Here is a 20,845-nt window from a genome sequence, read left to right on the forward strand (position 1 = left end):
CTTCTGAATGAAGATATTGTATTTGTTTTTCATAAAAGTCAATGTACTTGTCATAAATTATATTTAAAATATTCACCATGGGAATTGATTTATGGGTGGCCAAGTTAGTAGGTGCAAAATAATGAATTAAATAGCCCCTCTCGTCTCTGACAGTAACAGCATTAGTCCATGGGATCACTCTCTCCGCGTAAAGAAAATTGCATTTTAATTTTGATACATTTCCCTGAAGTGCTGCAAGCCAGAGGTCAAATCTGCAGACTTCAAAACAACCATAATAAACTTTAAAAATCTGGAAACCGTGTCAGATTTCTGTTAAAAACATGTTGGAGATGCTCAGCACAAACTCCGCTATTTATTATTAGATATAACAGATGAGCAATTGCATAAGGAAACAGTTTGGTTTAATAGCTATTTACTGTATGTTAGGATCATAGCACTTAGGGAAAGGAATTAGCAGATAATCAAGTCCATTCCTATAGGTCTTCACCTCCTGCCCTGAACTATAATTGTGTACTGTAAACTGGCTGCACATTTCATCTCAATGGCGACTGTTTAAGTGGCAGGTGACATTTTATGTTTTTAATTATACAGCCAGTAAATATGTTGGCAGACAGAGCACTTTGGAGTCTTTTAGATGAGAGGTTTTATGACCGGTTTTGCATTGATAGCAATTAGAAGGTGTCTATCACTGTGGTATCTAAATACTATATAGAGAGAATGAAAAAAATATTCACATAGTACAGGCTAGGTGCAGTTTAAGTTGCAATATAACTTTCATTATAACCCCCAGTTTTTACTTATTCACCACTTTCACAAATTCCCATTGATGGTCTTAATGATTGTTTCCCTATGTGCAGTATCTTAGGTGTCTACTGCCTTTTGCCCTAGATAAAGCTTGTTCTCATCTCTGTGCTGCTCTATGTAAATAGTTTATGAAGCACTTTTTGATGGTATCTGACATGTACATGTGATTCCGTCATTGCGTCTGAGATGGAGCCAGAAGCGGAAACAGCTTTCTTCTGTGGCTCTGAACATCCTGGAAACACTTGGGAAATAATTTGACCCTATTGACAAGTAAATTGCAATTCCTGTGAAAGAATCTACTAGTTCCTTTAGTAATCTTTTTATTTTAGTAAATAACTAAATAGTTGGAAACCAACCGGAGAACCTCTGAATTTTTATACATGCTACAGCTATGATAGCTATAAAAAAGGACCCTAGATAGTTGGTAAAAGCAGACGACAAATCAAGCCCTTTTGTACTTCATGCTATCTGAAAACATAAGCGATTTTTGTAAGCGTCTGATGGCTACTTAGTGCAGCCCACAAGGATACAACAGAGCCCATATGAATGAAATGTACATCTAAGGTTGCCCAGTGCCCAGCTCTCGCTTTGAGCTGGATGTTTTCTCCAGTGCAGGGCTCTGTTGGCCTGTGGAAGGTTAGGGATAATTTTATAGAAGCTTGCATAAATTAACTCTGGAGTAGACAGCAAATCCCTTGTTCTCCCTCTGGATCCAGTGTTTATTGGCTCTTTAGCTTCTTTGGCAGATGTTTAAGCGAGATCGTGGCAGCCCAGTGAGCGGTGGTCGGCAAGACAAACCAGGGCCACAATCACAGCGTTGGAAAATTTCTGGACCTTGAGCAACATCTTTGTGTCCCCGGCGGGAACAGACCAGTCCTTCACGGAGAACTGGCTTACAGATTTTGGTCCAGAAATGGCGAGCGCAGCAGAGCCCAAAGGCACAATCTGATGTGCGAAGGCAGCTTTCTCCCTCTTGACCTGCAGTAAGCAGAATAAAATGTATAACATACCCCATGTCTTTGAGGTTCTTGGCTTGAGCAGTGGGTACTGAGTCAACAGCTCAGAGAAAAATTGCTGACCACAAAACTGAGGATTGCTAGCAGAGGGGTGGGACTCACTTCAGACCAGTCCTGATCTCCCCCATTGTGGAAAGCCCTTTGTCCTCCCCTGCAAAGACTTCTAGCTGATCTTCTGGCTTAAAAATCAGCAGGCATGCTAATGGTTAAACATCAGTCATAACTGTGGACAAGGCTTGCAAGAATCTTTCTTCATATGAGGATTATTTTTCCAAATGAAAAAGATCTTTTGGGCTCCTACTCGCTCCCAGTTTTACCATTTTGAAATCTATCTGCTTTATTCACAAAAGAAGTTAGCAGCTAGTGTGGTGCCCATGGAACATTACCAACTGATAATGGCAGCTACAACTACTACTACAGTTTTTCTTTTTCTTAAAAAAAAAAAAAAAAAAAAAAATTGCATTGTCTTTAGATTCTATAGACAGGTTATGTGTACAATCATAGGACTGGAAGGGACCTTGAGAGGTCATTTAGTCCAGTCCCCTGCACTCATGGCAGGACTAAGTATTATTTAGACCATCCCTGACAGGTGTTTGTCTAACCTGCTCTTAAAAATCTCTAATGTTGGAGGTTCGACAACCTCCCTAGACAATTTATTCCAGTGCTTAACCACCCTGACAGTAAGTTTTTCCTCATGTCTAATCTAAACTTCCCTTGCTGCAATTTAAGCCCATTGCTTCTTGTCCTATCCTCAGAGGTTAAGGAGAATAATTTTTCTCCGTCTTCCTTGTAACAACCTTTTTACGTACTTGAAAACTGTTATCCTGTCCCCCCTCTGTCTTCTCTTCTCCAAACTAAGCAAACCCAATTTTTTTCAGACTTCCCTCATAGTGATGTTTTCTAGACCTTTAACCATTTTTGCTGATTTTCTCTGGAGTTTCTCCAATTTGTCCTCATCTTTCTTGAAATGTAGTGCCCAGAACTGGACACAATACTCCAGTTGATGCCTAATTAGAATGGAAGAATTACTTCTCATGTCTCGCTTACAAAGGCAAGAATGTATTTGAGTCACTTTATCCTCCCTTTCCTGAGTCCTCTCTTTGCATATGCCTGCTTGTGATTTTTCTCTTAAATTGTAAGTTCCTTGAGAAAAAGATTGTTTCCTCTCTGTGACCCCATTCCTACAACCATTTAAGCACATGCATAAGTGTTTGCAATTTCAGACCTAGCATATGCAACTATAGCACAAATAATTAATAATAGTAATAGTTCTTTTGAGTTTTTTGAATAACTGAGCTCTTGAGACCTTATTGCCCTCTGCTGCTTTGGTTCTGTTTGATCCTTTTTCTAATAATGTCAGTTTCCCTCGGTTAATGTTGTTTTCTGAATCTTAATTTTTGTATTCCCTGACTTATTTGTTACATATTTAATTCCTTCCATTTAGAGATATTCATATTACGTTACCTGTAAAATGGGGATACTGATACTGACCTTTATTAAGCACTTTGAAATCTGATGAAAAGTGCTACATAAGAGCTAGGTATTATCTATTATTAAATACAAACAATGTGCTCTCTTACAGTTGTTTGCATTTTGTTTGCACTAGACACAATATGAAGACAGCCCCAAATAGTGGTATCCTAACATGAACTTGCATCCTGCAAGTAATCTGTGTTAGGAAATTGACACATAAGAAACTAATCTAACAATGTTTATTTCTGAGCAAGTACTAGCACTCTCAATTTAAATAAATGGAGAACAGCACATTGATGAATGTTTTTAACAAAGCCTGATCTCTTCCCACTGCTTTGCTAGTTTGCTAGCCATTAACTAGCAAAGTTGGTTTCTGACTTTTATGAAAGGTGATTTGTGATGAGCACAGTGTAAATTGCTAAGTAGATCCAGATTCCATGCTGCACTTAGTGCAGCCAGGGATGGGGAGTTGTACTTCAGCTTTGTGGCGCCTGGATTCTAGTACTGTTTGGGAGCCCAAAGGCTGCAATGATTTAAACCTGGCTGTCCCTGGCTGAAAAGGTGGCTGGAAGCCGGGAATAGCCTTGGAATAAGGACCCTCCAGCTGTGCCCCCTATGCCAATGGCACGGTGGCAGAGAGCTGCTTTTCCTGATGAACAGGGAATTTCCAGATAACAGCCAAAAGGCTGGCTTAATCAAGTTTTGCATCACCTGAGCAGGGTCCAGAATCTAGTCAAAATATTCCTAGTGAGTAGAGAGACAAGGTGGGTGAGGTGATATCTTTTATTGGACCAACCTCTGTTGGTGAGAGAGACAAGCTTTCAAGCTTCCACAGAGCTTGAATATAAAAGATGTTACCTCACCCACCTTGTGTCTCTAATATCCTGGGACCGCTGTGGCTGCAACACTGTATCCAAACCTAGTAAGTAACAGTTTATATTTTTACAGAAAAGGTTTTATGGGGATTATTGTTCTCTGCATTTGTCTTAACATAATTCCTGACAATTTAATATTCAAAACACCTAATTCTGTGATTGGCATTATTATAATTTCCATGTAGGAAATAATGCTGTTATCCTCAGTGCATAATTTTAAAGCACATTGGGACCAATCTGTTCATTTTCTTTATGCAATAGAATGGTAGGGGTCTCCTCCTTTTCCTAATGGAAGATAACATACACACGCCTCCATATAATTTTACTTTTCTAATCTGGAATATATTTCTCCTCCAAGATTGAATATAATTACCGGTATTTCTCTGCTTTTAGGCCCATTTTACCTTTATTGCTTGGAGATTTGACAAGTCCTTTTTTAGAGTTGTTTTCTTGGATCTGGTGTTGAGTTGTCCCTTTTGAATCAGAACCATCCTGTTCATCAGTCCTTCGTCCTTCTGTTGGGGTAACTTCTTCAGTCTGGCTGCAAACATCTGGTGTAAAGGTGGAAGGTTGTAATTTTGGACAGAAGCGCGCGGGGGGAAGAATGCCGACATAGCTGCTTTGAGACATCAAATGATCTTTTATTCCAGATGTGAAAATGGATCCAATCGCCTTGTCTCTCCCTCCCTCATACATCATACTTTTATAGGTTCATACCTGCGTAGATTTTTAAGGATAAAAGGGATCATTATGATCACCTTAGTCTGACCTTTTGCATAACAGACCATAGATTCTCACCCAGTAATTTCTGCATTAAACCTATAAGTTCTGTTTGAGATATAGCAGTGGTTCTCAACCAGGGGTAGGCATACCCCTGGGGATACACAGAGGTTTTCTAGGGGGGTACATAAACTCATCTAGATATTTGACTAGTTTTACAACAGGTTACATAAAAAACGCTAGCAAAGTCAGTACAAACTAAAATTTCATACAGTGACTTGATTATACTGCTCTATATATTATACACTGAAATGTAAGTACAATATTTATATTCCAGTTGATTTATTTTATAATTATATGGTATAAATAAGAAAGTAAGCAATTTTTCAGTGATAGCATGGTGTGAGTCTTTTGTATTTTTGTGTCTGATTTTTGTAAGCAAATAGTTTAAGTGTATCTTGGGGGTACGCAAGACAAATCAGACTCCTGAAAGGAGCACAGTTATCTTGAAAGATTGAAAGCCACTGAGCTATAGTATATCTTTTAGAAAGGCATCCAGTCTTGATTTAAAGATTTCAAGTGATGGAGAATCCACCATGTCCCTAAGTCGGTTGTTCTAATGGTTAATGAGCCTAATTTTTAAAATGTGCACCTTTATTTTTACTCTGAATTTACCTAGCTTCAGTTTCCAGCCCTTGAATTTTGTCGTGCCTTTTTTTGCTAGATTAAAGAGTCAGCTGTCCGCTGTCAGAAGTCTTTCCTATATAGGAGTTGTAGGCCATGATCAAGGCATCTTCCGTTCCTCCCAACTCCTTTTCAGTATCACTGCCTTCCAGAATACTGTCTCCCATCTTATAAGTGTGACCCTACATTCTTTGTTCCTACATGTTTGTGACCTTGCATTTGACACTGTTAAAACACACATTGTTCAAGTGAGCCCACCCTACCAAGTGATTCATGTTGATCTATATAACTGACCTGTTCCCATCATTATTTATCAGTCCATCAATTCGTGTCATCTGCAAACTTTACCAGCACTGATTTTACATTTCTTTCCAGATCGTTGATACAGATATTGAATAGCATTTGGTGAGAACAGATCCCCATGAGACTCCCACTAGAAACACCCTTCTTCCCCCCCCCCCCCCTTAGGAGGAGGATTCCCTCTTTAGTTAGTGTCAGCTAATCCAGTTTCTAATCTATTTAATATGGCCCGTATTGATTTTTTTTTAGTGTTAAACTTTTTAATCAGAATGTCACATGGGACTCAAACACATTACAGAAATTAAAGATAGTTGTGTTGATATATTTGGTTAACCCAACTTGTCATTTCAGACACACACTATTATTTTTTAAGATCTATTTTCCATAAAACCTTGTTGATCATGACCAATTATGCTACCATCCTTTAATTCTTTACTGATTGGATCCCATACAATCCTTTCCATGACTTTGCCTGGGATTAATGTCAGACTAACTGTCCTATATGACTTGCATCTGAACAAGTGAGGTTCTTACCCACGAAAGCTTATGCTCCCAATACTTCTGTTAGTCTTAAAGGTGCCACAGGACCCTCTGTTACTTTTTAACTGTCCTATAGTTATTCCTGATCGTCCCAGTTACCCTTTCTAAACATTGGTACAACAGGAGAGTATTTTCAAGTCCTCTGGAACTTTCCATTATTCCAAGATTTGTTAAATCAATATTAACGATTCAGAGAACTCTGTCAATTCTCTAATCTTGGATGCAGGTCATCCAGATCTGATGATTTTAAAAATATTTAATAGTTGCTGTTCCTACTTACTGGTGGAATAGCAAGGATGTTAACATGTCATCTTATCACTGTAATATATTAAAAATATACGAAACATCATTGTACTACAGTAGAACTTCAGAGTTATGAACCCCAGTGTTACAAACTGACTGGTCAACCACACACCTAATTTGGAACTGGAATTACCCAATCAGGCAGTAGCAGAGACCATAAAACACCCAAAACACACAGATACAATACTGTGTTAAACATAAACTATTAGAAAAATAAAGGGAGAGTTTAAACAAGATTTGACAAGGTTAGGAAACTGTTTCTGTGCTTGTTTAGTTTAAATAAAGATGGTTAAAAGAAGCATTTTTCTTCTGCGTAGTAAAGTTTCAAAACTGTATAAGGTCAATGTTCAGTTGTAAATGTTTGAAGAACAACCATAATGTTTTGTTCAGAGTTACTAACAACCTCCATTCCTGAGGCGTTTATAACTGAGGTGCCATCTTACTTTCCAAACACAGAATTATTATTGAATACTTTTGCCTTTTTCCATATTGTAATTGATATCTTTATAATCCTTATCTAATTTCAGACCTATGAAATTGTTCAGATTTAATTTGTTCCTGATATATTTAAAGAATTCCTTCCGATTGTCCTTAGCCCTAATGACCATAGAGATAGAGATATAGATATAGATATTTTTCCCCGTTGATATCTTTAGCTTCTTTTATTAATTGTATGCAGTTCCTAACTACCAGTTTTAACTCATTACTACTAATTGCCCTATTCTAAATGTGTTCAGATGCATGTATAGGACTTTTATTACTTTATTTTACAGATGCCTCATGGTAAAGATAGTTGCTTGTTTTAAAGAAATGCTGGAGAGCTCGATGATCTCAACATTAGCAGGAGGTAAGGGAAAACCAGAAAAAAAATTAAAACAGGCACCGATCACTTTTGTGTTTAGACCATATAGATTATAAACATATAATTCTAATTTCTACCAATCTTTAAATATCATAGACACCAGATGATTATAGCTTACCATTTAGACAAATGGTCCCTGGGCAGCACATAGCGTTACGTTTGCATCTTCTTCGTAACCCACGACAGGTAGCACAGAAGGGCACTTCATCTTCAGGCTTGAGGCAGAATTTGCTAGCATTACAGTCCTGGTCTGTTATGCACTGTGAACTCTACAAAGAAAATAACTTTCCTCAGAGGGGGAAAATGCTGTAAATGAGCAATATTTAGAATAGAATATACATTGCTCACACCCAAAAAAAAAAACTACTCGCCCCTTCATTGATCAGTCCAACATGTTATTTTTGGAATAATCTTTCTTGGGTCTGGTCTATGATCTTCCATTTGATTGGGAGCTCTGGAAGACCAGGTCTACACCTCTCTATCCTGTATTGGGCCCAGCACAGTTGTGATCTTCAGCAAGTAACAGTAACAGCTTGTTAACAAAACTGACATGGTTTTTTAAAGCAGCAGTTTGTGCACATTTGTGTTTGTTATACGTGCCAGTAGTTAAACTAGCCTAATATTACACGGCAAGTCACTTCCTAAATCAAGATTAGAACTCGAGCACCCTTTGCTCACTCCGTCTTGCACTCAGTGCATTAGACCATAGTGCTCTGCTGAAGAGCTGATCAGTGCTGACAGGCCATCACTTGCTCTGACTTCATTTATATTTTAACAGGGTGATTTCTTGATGTCATTCCATTTTTAAAATGTTTCCAATTTAGAAATACACAACAGCTATGACAGTATTAAAATTCTATCTGCTAGGATAGCTGATCCAACTCCAGTTATCACACAGCTGGGTCTGTTGGGGTCAGGAACATAAGTATTTTTTGTTTTCTCTTAACAATTCTAGTACCTTCTGGGCCAAGCACTACTCCAAGCAGTTGTAACCCTTCTGTTTAAAAACTGAAATCAATCATAAGATTTTTTTGCAAAATATTACTAATATTCTGAGATCGTTTAACCCTTGAAAATTCAATTCAGGTCCCCAACTGACCCCCAGAGCTCTCACCTTTCTGGTGCCCTGCACTTCAGCTGAACTCTTGATGCTGTTGTAGTCTAGGATCAGGGCTACCACTGGGGAACAGACACAGCTGAGGCCTAGCAGCAAGACTGCCACCATTCTTCAGGCAGGTTGATCTGTGTTTCCCCCCGTGAGTTCTACAGCGCTTACCACTGTTGTCTAAGATGTGCTGAAGCTTGAAAACAAGCAACACAGATTCAGCAAATATGGGATATTTGTGAATCTTTTTAAAAGAAAAAAATCTTGAATAAAAGTCCTTTTCTTACATTTTACATCTCTAACCGAAGAGGAAAATCTGTGGAGAGGAGCTCTGTCCTTCCTGGGGTATTTATAGCCAAGTTTGCTGTTCTTTCCATCCCCTCCTCTCCTCATTTCCTTCCTCTTCAGCCCACACAGATTTAAATAAATCTCTTCAAATCTGTTTGATCAATAGTTCAAAACAAGGATTCACTAAAATGAGCAAGGAGGTAGGGCAGCAGCAGCCACCGCTCCTCAGGGGCTGAGCCACTCCTAATTATTGCATATCAAAGTTAGTTCAAAGGGACAGCAGAGGAGCAGGATGTTTGTATCAAAGGCAGACACTGTAATCACCTGCATTTCCTACCCTCCATAATCCCTTTGCAAAATGTTTTTTTCTAAGATCTGTTTTCACAGCTAATCGTGCTCCAAGAAAGAGTGATTCATGTTGGCCAGTCTGCCAATTACTAAACATTTATCCTTGGTATGGTGGGAATATAGAAAAAACTGTCTGGTTAGCTCTGGCATCCAGTCACAATTATCACTTAGTTCAAGGCAGCTGCCAAAATAATCTCTGCTCAAGTCAAATATGTTTGGGAAAGCTTTCTTGCTTCCTGTAGTGGAACAAAACTGTTTGAAGCTAGTGTTCATTCAGAAAACTAGGATATGTATCTGCTTTGATCCTGACTCAAGTTGTGGGGGGAGGGTGTTATACTAGTAGTAAAATCACAGAATATTTATCTTCACAAAATGTGATTGGTATCTTTACTGTCATCTGTATCACATTGCCTTAACTTGAAACAATTGGAACTGGATTACAGATTTCCAGCTGATAAATGCAGAATTTGACATGCCTCCAATCTACCCAAACAGAAAAGTCTTCTTCCTCACTCAGAACTTTTGCCATTCAATTGTCATGTTGAAACATCACCCAGGACAGATTGGAAGTGGAAAGCCTACATGTGTGCCTTAAGCTACTGTATCCTAATGTTTTAAAGTTAGAAAAAGAATAAGGTACCTAATGTTTTTATCATTGTACGTTTCCTATCAACACTCCAAGTTAATAAATATGATCTGCATATTATGCCATTAATGCAGTTCATGTAGGACATAATTTCTCCTGAGTTCCATTGCAACTTGGCTATCAAAGAGTGGCATGAGCGCAACGCTGGGAGTCGAGAATTCCTGAGTTCAAATTCTAGCTCTACCATTCACTTTCTCTGTGGCTTTTTGCCCCGTTTCTCGATTATTAAAATGAACCTAATGCCTCTTCAGAATAATGTAATAAGGATATATTAAACAGTCAATGTTTGTACAGGGCTTTGATCACAGTTATATAAATGGTGTTATAGGCCTCCTTGCCTATGTTTTATAGTCAAAAGCAGTTTTTAAATTTTGTTTGCCCTAGATACTAGCCAGGCTATTTAGTATACTTTATTAAAGTGATAGTTTTCCTAGGAAGTAGCCCCCTCAAACTTCCAAATAATTTAGACCATCATCCTTTTTGTATCACAAACCTACATTTCTCACAAATCAATGAAATGATAGATGGAATGGGTGTGGTTTTATTTTAGGGGGACTCTTCTTCCTGAGTGAGCTGTGTCTGTCCCTTCACAAGTGGTTTCCCTATGGTCAATCCTTGTTTCCTCTTAGAAACACATTAGTCCTCTGGAGCAGCACAGATCCCTTTAGGAACATCAGTAGTGAGAACAGGGAAAGAAAAGGGGTCAAATCTTATGCCTTTAAGATGCTTTATTTCCCTGGCTCTAACCCACAATTTAAGTTCAATTTTGCCCTAACTAGCTTCCCTCCTTTCACACACCACCAGCTCTTGGGCATTCCTCCCACTCTTCCATATAATCTACTTTAGGAATAGCTTCCAGCCAGCAGGGCAAGAAAGAGGCTCTTCTGCATTACTGCGCTCTGCCTGACACCCCCCCCCCCCCCCCCACTAAGAGCTGTCACAGTAATTGCAGCAGCACAAGGCACTCCCTTTTCCCAGTGTCCCCAAGTCTGGCTGGCAAGGACGGTGTAGCCTTTTCTACCCAGAATTTTTAGCAATTCTCATGCTATTGGTTTAGTCCAAGTGTAGATGTATCAGTGCTAGATCCAAGGTGGGAGAATTTCTAAACGTCTTCCAAGGCCTCCATCTTTGTGATGTATTTCTGGAGGAATATTTTCCAAGCAATAGACTTCCTTCCATTAAATAGCCCACATCCACATTCTACTACACCCCCATGTAACAATCTCTAGATTTATAACTGCTGTTTAAGTAGATTAAAGCAACCATAATTATGACTCCTGTCTCAAACAGTTTAAGAGAAATAAAACTGATTTGGAGAGAAAAAAAAAGTTTAAATAATCAAAGTTACTAGACTAAGTAATTCCTTGGCAGAAATTCACAGGAAATCTTTATTGAGGTAACAGATGAAAGGGAAACATTAATGAGCAAACAAAATTACAGGAGATATGTATTGTAACTTTTCAAGAGTGTATTAGTCATAGAAATCAAAGTCAGTACTTGAAATAGTTTACAATTAAGCTTAGATGTGACATGAGTAACAAACAATTTGGAGGGGTTGTAGAAGGGCCAGGGTAACTATGAAAACGTGGTTTATTACCTTAGGCATTTGTATGCCTTTTTCCTTCAGTTAGGATGGAGAGAGTACAGAAGAGAGCAACAAAAATGATAAAAGGTTAGAAACCCTGACCAATGAGGAAAGGTTAAAAAAACTAGGCCTGTTTAGTCTTGAGAAAAGAAAGGGGGGGGGGGAGGGGGAGAGACCTGATGAGACTTCAAATACACCTCTACCCCAAGCGAACACAAATTTGGATATAACACGGTAAAGCAGTGCTCCAGGGGGGCGGGGCTGCGCACTTCGGTGGATCAAAGCACGTTCAATATAATGTGGTAAGACTTTGGCTCCCAAAGACAGGGTTATATTGGGGTAAAGGTGTATGCTAAATGCTGTTAGTAAATATGTTAAATGCTGGGCTTAATATTCAGCAAAGGATATTTAGGTAAGGGATTAGGAAAAACCTTATAAGGGTTAAGTTTTGGCCATACTCTCTACACCAACAGCTTGAAGGGAGAATGGTGTAGAAGTGCTACCATGGCTCTGAGCCATCAAACAACCCTTGTACATGTGCAGTAGTCTCCTTGTGTCACAAATCCTAGCCAAGCAGCCCCTTGTGTTTGCTCACTGTGGGTCCCAAGGTAGGGGTCTCAGCAGGCTGCACTACTGTTTCTTCCCTTTGTCCTTCTCTGGCACGTTTCCTGGGCACTGACTTTCACCCTGCTACTCTTTCATGGAAATGGAACCCCTTTGGCCTCCAGTACCAGTGCTGAACCCCAAGATACCTCAGAAGCTTAAACACCCTCTCCCAGAACTCCACCCTAAGATGTGAGCTTCTAGTTTACCATTTTAACACTCTCACAAGGCTCATAAACGTTAGCATGTAACACATCTGACTCTTTTCCCAGAGACTCACACAATTGTTCTTTTATTTAATCATATAAATCACAAGAGAGTACAGATCAAACAAAATAGTAAACCCTGCAGCCTATTTCCCCTGCTTCACTTTCCTCACTACTGCAGGGCATTCTTTGGCCTGGGGTCCAAGTCCTGGGGTGCAGGGCACTGCTTGTCTGCTGAAAAGTGAAATCATGTCCTCCAGCCCAACTTCTTGGCCCTAGGCCAGTCCATCCCCTTCCCCTCTCCTGTTCCAAGTCCCCCCTGTGTGGTTCCTTATTTAACCCCCTGGCTGGTCACCTGTACTACTCCTGGTAAATTTCCACTGCTCCTACTTTCCTCCCTCTCTGCAAAGGAGGTAGGATAAAACTGCTTTTTCCTAAGCTTTAGCTCACCTACTGTTCCAAGGGATCTGCACCAGAATAGGGTTGTTGAATTCTAACTGTTCCCCATTGTATCTGTTCTAGGAGGATGTGACACCACCCATGGCAGCTAGGATGGGATTCATATTCACATAGAAGCATTCAAAAATACAGCAATTTTATAGTACAATATCCCAGTATCACCCATAAGTTGTACAGCTAGATACCCCAGGGTCATGTGTGTTGATTACAATAAAATAAGCTTATGGAAACAGTCCCCTATATTAAATACATAGATTTGTTTAGTTTGTACAATGATTATGAGACTGGCGGGGTGTAGGAAAATGTGATTGGGGTGAGTCTTGCCAACTCATAATTTTATTTTGAGTCTTGAGATAGTGGAGGGTGGTTCTCCCCCCACCCCCTGCAGATGTTGGAATAAAAAAAATAATAAAGTGTCCAGCCCTAGCACCTGTGGAAAAAGGCTTGAAAACATGAAGCAAGTGCACTGTAAACGTTCAGAACCCAAAAGGCAAATTAAAACAAAGGCCAAAATTATAATTTAAAATAGGGGTTTGGAACGGATCCCATATGAGGAGAGATTAAAGAGGCTAGGACTTTTCAACTTGGAAAAGAGGAGACTAAGGGGGGACATGATAGAGGCATATAAAATCATGAGTGGTGTGGAGAAAGTGAATAAGGAAAAGTTATTTGCTTGTTCCCATAATATAAGAACTAGCGGCCACCAAATGAAATTAATGGGCAGGTTTAACGCAAATAAAAGGAAGTTCTTCACACAGTGCCCAGTCAACCTGTGGAACTCCTTGCCTGAGGAGGTTGGGAAGGCTAGGACTATAGCAGGATTTAAAAGAGAACTAGATAAATTCATGGAGGTTAAAACCATTAATGGCTATTAGCCAAGACAGGTAAGGAATGGTGTCCCTAGCCTCTGTTTGTCAGAGGGATGGATGGATCTTTGGTCTGACCCAGTATGGCCATTCTTATGTTCTTCAAAAAAAAAAAAAAAAAAAAGATTTTTAAGTTAATGCCATTATTGGGGGGAACTGATTCATGATTTTTAAATGCTTGGGGTTAACACGAGGGCCATAGTGTGAGAAGAGAGGAGCTGGTGGCTGTGTGTGACAGAGAGAAGGGAAAGGCATTTTGGGGAGACATACGGTGTACGTGGGAGAAACGGCAGTGTTGGAAGGGATGTGTTGGGGTGTATTGTGGTGTGAACAAAGTGTGTGGGAGAAGTATGGTAGTGCCATGATGGTGGAGAGCTCTGTGTGAGAGGCATTCATTCTACAACGTGGGAGAAAAGTTTGTGGCAGGGATGCATCGAGGAGTTTGTATTCGATATGTGGTGGGGAATGAAATCACCTTTTCCAAGCGGAGGGTGGGAGCGACCTGCAGCAGGGATTGGGCCTGTAGCGTTCAGGGAGGTTTGCACAGCAGATGGTGGAAACTGGCATGAAAGGCAGTTAGTCCTACTCTGCTGTGCACCCTTGGCGCAGGCCTGTGGGTCTGACTCAAGGATAGAGCGGGGCTGGGCCTGCCTGAGGCCGCCGTGCCCCAGTTGCCGGTGCGGAACCGATCGGCAGCTGAGCGAGCCAGAGCCGGCTCTGAGAGCAACTCTCTTTGCAGCATCCGGGGGTTGCCATGGCAATAGGCCGGTCATGGCGGCGAGCTAGGAAAGTGGGTTCTCCAGGCCTGGGGCAATGGGGACTGGATGAGCGGAGCGCGCTGCTGGGAGAACTACGAGGAGGCGAGACACCACCCTCCCCCCCAGCTCAGGCAACAGAGCATGCGCAGACTGAGTCTCTCGTCAGCTTCCGGTCAATCGGAACTGTTCTGTGTGTCCTCCGCGCTCTTCACTCGCGCATGCGCGCTGGTGGTCTCTAACCATCGGTGCATGCGCAGTACTAGTCTGCGTGTGCCGTTCTGCGGTGCTGCGAGAAGATGCAACGGGAATTAGAATGGGTGGTACTACGCACGCGCGGTGACGTAAGGGAGAGCGACGCGCGTGTGGCACTGGGAACTGGGAGCGTTGGGCATGCGCTGTAGATAGGCGTGGCGAGAGCGAGACCTTGAGCCTAGAGCCAGAAGACAGCGGCTTTACGGTACGGGGGGGGTGAGAAGCTGGGGCTGGGGGAGCCGAGCGGAGCCGGCAGCGGTGACGGTGCCCGGTCTGTTCGCTCCCACACCCCGTCGGGCTATAAGAGCGGGTAGGTCAGTGTCCGGCCTGGGCGACGTGAGGCCCCGGGCGGGGTCCGGGTGTGAGGGCTGGGGTAGTATAACCCTCGGGGGGGGGGTGACCGTAGCTGCTCACAGCACATTGCCTATTTTATGTCTCTGTGAGTTTCTGTCTCTGGTGTATGTTACAGCTTCTGTATGGTGCATTTACAATAACGAAAATCAATTGTGTCTTGACAATTTCCTGCTCTGGGTGTCTCCTAGGGTGACCAGACAGCAAGTGTGAAAAATCGGGACGGGGTGGGGGGGTAATAGGATCCTATATAAGAAAAAGACCCCAAAATTGGGACTGTCCCTATAACATCGGGACATCTGATCACCCTAGTGTCTCCAAAGTCACCTTGTGGTGCTGTCATGGCAACTGATGGCTTTGGCTGTTAAATTCAAAGCAATATGAGCTGTGTCCTTTTTGCATTTCCATGTCTTGGGGCAGGGCCGGGCATGGGGCAGAAGGTGTGTGCACGTACACATGCACATACACATTTCTTTACATTGTTGCCATTGGTTTTGTTCACAGAAAGTCTGAAATTGTTTGGGTATTTCTGGACTGTGACACCTGTGACTTTGATTCATGCCCTTGATTACTGGTTAAAGGACAACATAAACTTAAATGTATCAACTTTTGTTTTTAATTGTGTTAAAAGCAGTTTAGGATACTATGCTTGCCTCTGGTTTAGTTAATGTTCTTTTAAAGGTGGCTGGGGACGTTGCAGTGTGGATTTGATTTAAATTAGTAGTTAGGAAGACTCGATTTAATCATGGATTTCTACATAAAAGTGCATTCTTGTTGATTGTTATAACCTTGATACATATTTTTCACAACTCAGAGATAGATGTAAGTTTCATTTTTAGAAGATACACACTATTCATTTTAAAAGTGATTTATTTTGAAAACTTTTCAGATTAGTTGTACAGCTCTACCAGAAAATGAATGATTGGTTATTTCATTTACCAAAGATAATTGAAGCAGATATTTATGAAGTCTTTGGGAGGTGAGCTATCTCAAGTTCAACAGGTTAATCATTAATATTTTTCTTGCCGTGCTGTATTAGGAGGAGAACGTCACCAGACAGACATTTAAATTGTTTTATTTAACTAAAACACCAACGTTATGTATTCTGTTTTTTCTTCAACAGCAAATATATAATATTTTAACACAACAAGTGTTGTTAAAATTGTTTTTAACTAAAATAGTTAAATGAAATATTTAAAAAAAAAATTTAAATCGACTGTGTTAGGCAGGTCAACATGAGAAACTTAAAATATTGGCTTCTGTAGTTAACTCAGTTGTCTTCACCTTCATTTTCCTGTTTGTTCATAATCTGCTTTTTCAGGTCCCAAATGATTTCTCAATTTGGAATGAATTAGTCCAAAGGAAGAAAATATTCTTTCTACACCAGCAGAAGAAGCTACTGCTGTTAAAAGTGAGATTATCACTTCAACAGTCTTTGAATCCAAGTGCTTAAGTGACTTCCTCCAGTTCGCTACTGTGACTTGCTTTAAAACACCATTAGCAAACATATATTTCTTGAATGGTTCACCCTTAGCTCTGAAGTTTATTATAGTTGGCATTATGGAGAGATGATTGCTGGATGTCCATGTCATAGCCAACTCCTCTTCTTCTGCAGTTAAGGTTTGACTCTGGTACCGAGTACTGAGAATATTGGCAAGAAAATGAGCTGGAGATAGTGCTTATCCCATTAGTTTTTTTAATGCTTGTAATTTAACTCTGTCATTGCATATTTCTCTTTTTAAGATTTCACTCAGTTCCTTCCAAATTTTAACAGCGTCGGCAATAAAACAGCCATTTCCCTGCATTTTGTTCAAGGCTACAGAAATAGGTTTCAGGGTACTCCGCATGTGTTCAACACTTCTCTTAAGACCTTTGGCTGTGACAGTGCCATCTATTTTTTTCACAATTTTGTTCACAAACTGTCATCAGATTAGGCCAGTTCTTGATCTAATGCTCAAAACAGTCCACTGCTGAATTCTGTCGCACGTCTTGTGGGAGAGTTAGGTTGGTTCCTCCCACTTTTTTCAGAGCAGCTGCTGCAAAGTGGTTGTTACGGAAGTATTTTGCAATTTCAACAACATTAGCCTTTATTTCTGGAACACTTAAGTCTTTGGCTAGAAGGTGCATCAAATGAGCACTGCAACCGTATGTTATTAGCTTGGGACTCTCTTCTAAATTTCTTCTCATCTTGGATACATTTGCAGCATTGTCTGTGACCAAGCTGCGTACTAGACATTTGATTTTTTTTTCCCACAGTTTGTTATAGCTTTTACTGCTACTTCTTGTAAGTATTCTGCTGTGTGTGCATTTCCTGATGTATTAGTTGTTTCTGTAAGGAAGACATTCCCTTCTTCTGTTGTCACACAAGCACATACAACAGGATCTTTGTGGACATTGCTCCACCCATCAAGACTCAGGTTGACAATTTTACCCTCTAGACCTTTTGCACACTGCTCAGTTTCTCTTTCGTACACTTTATCCAGCAATTTGCCTGCAACATCTATGCTGTTGGGTGAACTGTATCCTGGTCTTAATGACTGAACCATGTTAATGGAAGTGAGGGTTCTCAATCATACGGAAAGGAGAGTTTGTTGCATAAACAAACAGGGAAATTTTTTCATCAGTTACTTTTTGTAATCTGCTGGTTCTCATCTCAAACTTATCTATGGTTGTATCTGGATGATGGAGTTTTTTTTCCTTTTTGCTACAGGTGATATACTGTGGCTATGTGAGATACGTGATGTGACTGAAACACTCATCGGCAGATAACTCTGAAACTATAGAAAATTATGGTGATCTTGAAGGTGGATAGTCTTCAGAATCCTGTATGTTGAGGATGGATTCTCCTAAACAAAACAAGTCAATGCAGTTACTTAATTATTACCATACTGCTCATTTAGTATTACTTATTGCAGTCACTGGCAGTCAGTAGTACTTTAAAGGTGAAATTGTAAAAGGAAGATCTGCCTATTTCAACTATTTATTTTTTTATCACAACTGCATCTAAAATGATAGTACCATAGAGTAGCAACTATATTTTTTTGTTCAAACATGAGAATTGAAGAATAGTCCAGAAGGAAGACAGGCAGTCATTAAGAAAGAAGTATGAAATAACAGTTTATCAACCTGAAGATCCTGCATGTTCAGACATGTTCCTTTAATTATCTTCAACACAGCTTCTTCCTGAGAAGCAACAAAGAGTCCTGTGGCACCTTATAGACTAACACAGTGGTCCCAAACGCTGTGCCCGTGGGTGCCATGGCACCCTCTGGGGCATTTGTGTGTGCCCCGCTAGTGCCCAGCAGGGGAGAGAAGCCACGGCCCCACGCCTGACAGGGACAGAGAACTCAGGCTGCGGGTGCGGTGTTCTCTGTTCCCGGCAGGCACGGGGCCCGCCTAGTGCCCAGCAGAGGAGAGAAGCTGTGGCCCCATTCCTGCCACGGACAGAGAACTGCAGGCTGCTGGCGCCGGTGTTCTCCCCAGCAGGCGTGAGACCTGCCTAGTGCCCAGCAGGGGAGAGATGCCGGGGCCCCGCACCTGCTGGGGACAGAGTACTCTGGGGATGCAGGCGCCGGTGTTCTCTGTCCTCGCGGCTTCTCTCTGGATTCATATATTATGTAATATTAAATATCATGTTTTTCGTATAATTTAATGTACGAATACAAAATAAGCCTTGAAAAATTGTTGGCGCCCGTCACACTCTTCTGAAAACATGAATGTGCTACTGGTCACAAAAAGGTTGGGGACCCTGGACTAACAGATGTATTAGAGCATAAGCTTTCAATGAAGTGGGTATTCACCCACGAAAGCTTATGCTCCAATACATCTGTTAGTCTATAAGGTGCCACAGGACTCTTAGTCTGGAACTGTAAAAAGCAACAAACACGGCTACCCCTCTGATACTTGACTCCTGAGAAGGAACACGTCTCATGATGTTTCATTCAGGCAACCAGGCTTTGCATTTCTTTGTTGCACTGTTTGCATTTTGCACGCATGCCTGTCTTGCCCACAGGTAAAGAAACTTCATTAAAATATTACCAAACTGGGTGTGTGTATTTTTGTGGGGTTTTTTTGTTTGTTTGTTTTTGTGTTTGGTGTTTTTTTTGTTTGTTTGTTTGTTTTTACAGCCTGCTGCCATTATAGGTTTTCCCTTCTAGTGAGAGAATGGTATGGTAGATTTCTAATCAATGAAGGCTACACTCAGAAAGACCTCAAGACTTCTGGAATATGCTGCTCAAACAGTTTCACTTTTGTTTCTACTGCCTCTCACTCCCATCTCAAATTTATCTCCAGACTTCTTCTCCTTGTCCGGATCTATTCCGCCTCCAACAATCTTCTATTCGTTGAACATTTTGAAACTTTCCACTTTTAGAGAGAGGTTAGGGATTGACTCTGTGTACACAAATTTGCAGAGGGATAATAGGGTTGAGGTTTGCGATTTCTCACCTCTATTTATTTATTATTTAAAAACATTTTTGCTGTTAACAAGCATGTTATCTCTGGAGACACAAATCCACAGTTTGAGAACTGAAAAATTAAGCATCTCTGATGGTATCTTCTAGACTGAGCACTGAGTCCCATTAGATAGATAGAAAGATTAATCTAAATCTATACAGAAGCCCCTGGAACCCCATAAGATTGGGTCCTTAATCCATGAACTATTGGAACTCGTTTACAAAACTTTTCTTAAACATTATATGAATATATTGTCTCATAATCTAGAATTTGAATTTATAATCCCTATTCCATTAAAAAAAAAAATCATTGATTTTTATCCACCCTGGCACATTGAGTCTCACAGTCTAGCATGTGATGCTACAACACACACCTCAATAGATAGGTCATCTGCATGCATTAAAATCCAGGCATATCTCCCCTCTTCCTCCTCCCACTGGAAGAAAATCATCCCTGGATTCAGATTGCTAGGACTAGAATTTTTGTTCATTTTGATCGCTCATTCAAAACCAGTGTCTAGAAAACCTCATTCATTCTGAAAGTACTACTACTACTTTCCCAATGGGTGTTTTTGCCCTTGCAAGATGCGGAATACTGATATCTTAAATAGGGACAGTATTCCTACTTTTTCTGTATTTTGGATGAATGTTAATTTGACCCCCAAAAAAGGTGTTTCTTCCTCTTTCAGCAAAGTCTGAGAGGTATTTGAGTCCTAGGCTGCTGCAGATTGCACGCACAAAGCTGTTTTTTGTTTCTGAGCTGCTACAACTGTCTGATGAAGTTTAATGGAGAAAATGTTTGATTTAATTCCTACAAGTCTAATAATTTCACTACAAAACTTTATCGGGTAAAATAGGTACTCTTCAATGTGGAAATAAGAATCTCTTATGTCAACAGGAGCCAGGTATTCACATTGCCTTTTGGACTTTGCTGGGAGAGGGAATTGCAGTGGAAATATAAATACTGACTTTTTAAAAAGTGTTTGGGAAACTGAAATCCATAGATGTTTTACATTAACATTTGATAAATGTTGAAAACATATTAGAATAAAGGAAATGTCAATCTAAAATTTGATCATTTTGATAACTCTTGCTTATCTCTCACCCCGAAAATGCTTAATTATAGTATGAATTTAGAAGCCTGTATTTTTGTGATCACAGAGATTAATCCTCCATGCCAGTGGTCCCCAACCTTTTTTGTCTGGCGGGCGCCAGACAACGAGCCATGGAGGACTGTGGCGGTGGACAAGCATCCGCCGAAATGCCGCCGACAAGCGGCAGCGTCAATAGGCATTGCCGCCGACAAGCAGCAGCATCCAGATGACTGCTTCTCGGCAGCATTTCGGC

At 40.6% G+C, this 20,845-nt stretch overlaps 2 protein-coding genes and 1 long non-coding RNA gene across 3 annotated transcripts in view; 2 read left to right on the plus strand and 1 right to left on the minus strand.

The window, feature by feature from the left end:
• Positions 1–163: 163 nt before the first annotated feature.
• Positions 164–9,768, minus strand: DKK4 (dickkopf WNT signaling pathway inhibitor 4). Its single transcript, XM_054018033.1, has 4 exons — positions 8,692–9,768; positions 7,696–7,846; positions 4,573–4,719; positions 164–1,782 (listed from the first exon to the last, which is right to left on the minus strand). The coding sequence occupies exons 1-4, from the start codon at positions 8,800–8,802 to the stop codon at positions 1,535–1,537; spliced, it is 657 nt and encodes a 218-aa protein (XP_053874008.1). The 5' UTR covers positions 8,803–9,768; the 3' UTR covers positions 164–1,534.
• On the plus strand, positions 5,997–10,024 carry LOC128831538 (uncharacterized). The gene is made up of 2 exons (XR_008443822.1): positions 5,997–7,562; positions 9,762–10,024. It is a non-coding gene; the product is annotated as an uncharacterized LOC128831538 (long non-coding RNA).
• Positions 10,025–14,799: 4,775 nt separating this feature from the next.
• Positions 14,800–20,845, plus strand: part of VDAC3 (voltage dependent anion channel 3) — a 41,761-nt gene continuing 35,715 nt past the window's right edge. Inside the window, exon 1 of the mRNA XM_054020928.1 lies at positions 14,800–14,898. The gene's annotated coding sequence lies outside the window, so the exon portion shown is untranslated. The remainder of the gene's footprint in view (positions 14,899–20,845) is intronic.

Source organism: Malaclemys terrapin, chromosome 2, assembly GCF_027887155.1.
Source record: "Malaclemys terrapin pileata isolate rMalTer1 chromosome 2, rMalTer1.hap1, whole genome shotgun sequence".
NCBI lineage: Eukaryota > Metazoa > Chordata > Testudines > Emydidae > Malaclemys > Malaclemys terrapin.

What these genes read in the sequence shown, in the direction of transcription:
- DKK4 (XM_054018033.1), bottom strand. Translation starts at nt 8,802, where the DNA reads ATGGTGGCAGTCTTGCTGCTAGGCCTCAGCTGTGTCTGTTCCCCAGTG. An exon ending in AAGTGCAGGGCACCAGAAAG is followed by an intron (nt 7,847 to 8,691) that starts GTGAGAGCTCTG and finishes TTTTCTTTGTAG; the next exon opens with AGTTCACAGTGCATAACAGA. An exon ending in CAAATCTCCAAGCAATAAAG is followed by an intron (nt 1,783 to 4,572) that starts GTAAAATGGGCC and finishes TGCTTACTGCAG; the next exon opens with GTCAAGAGGGAGAAAGCTGC.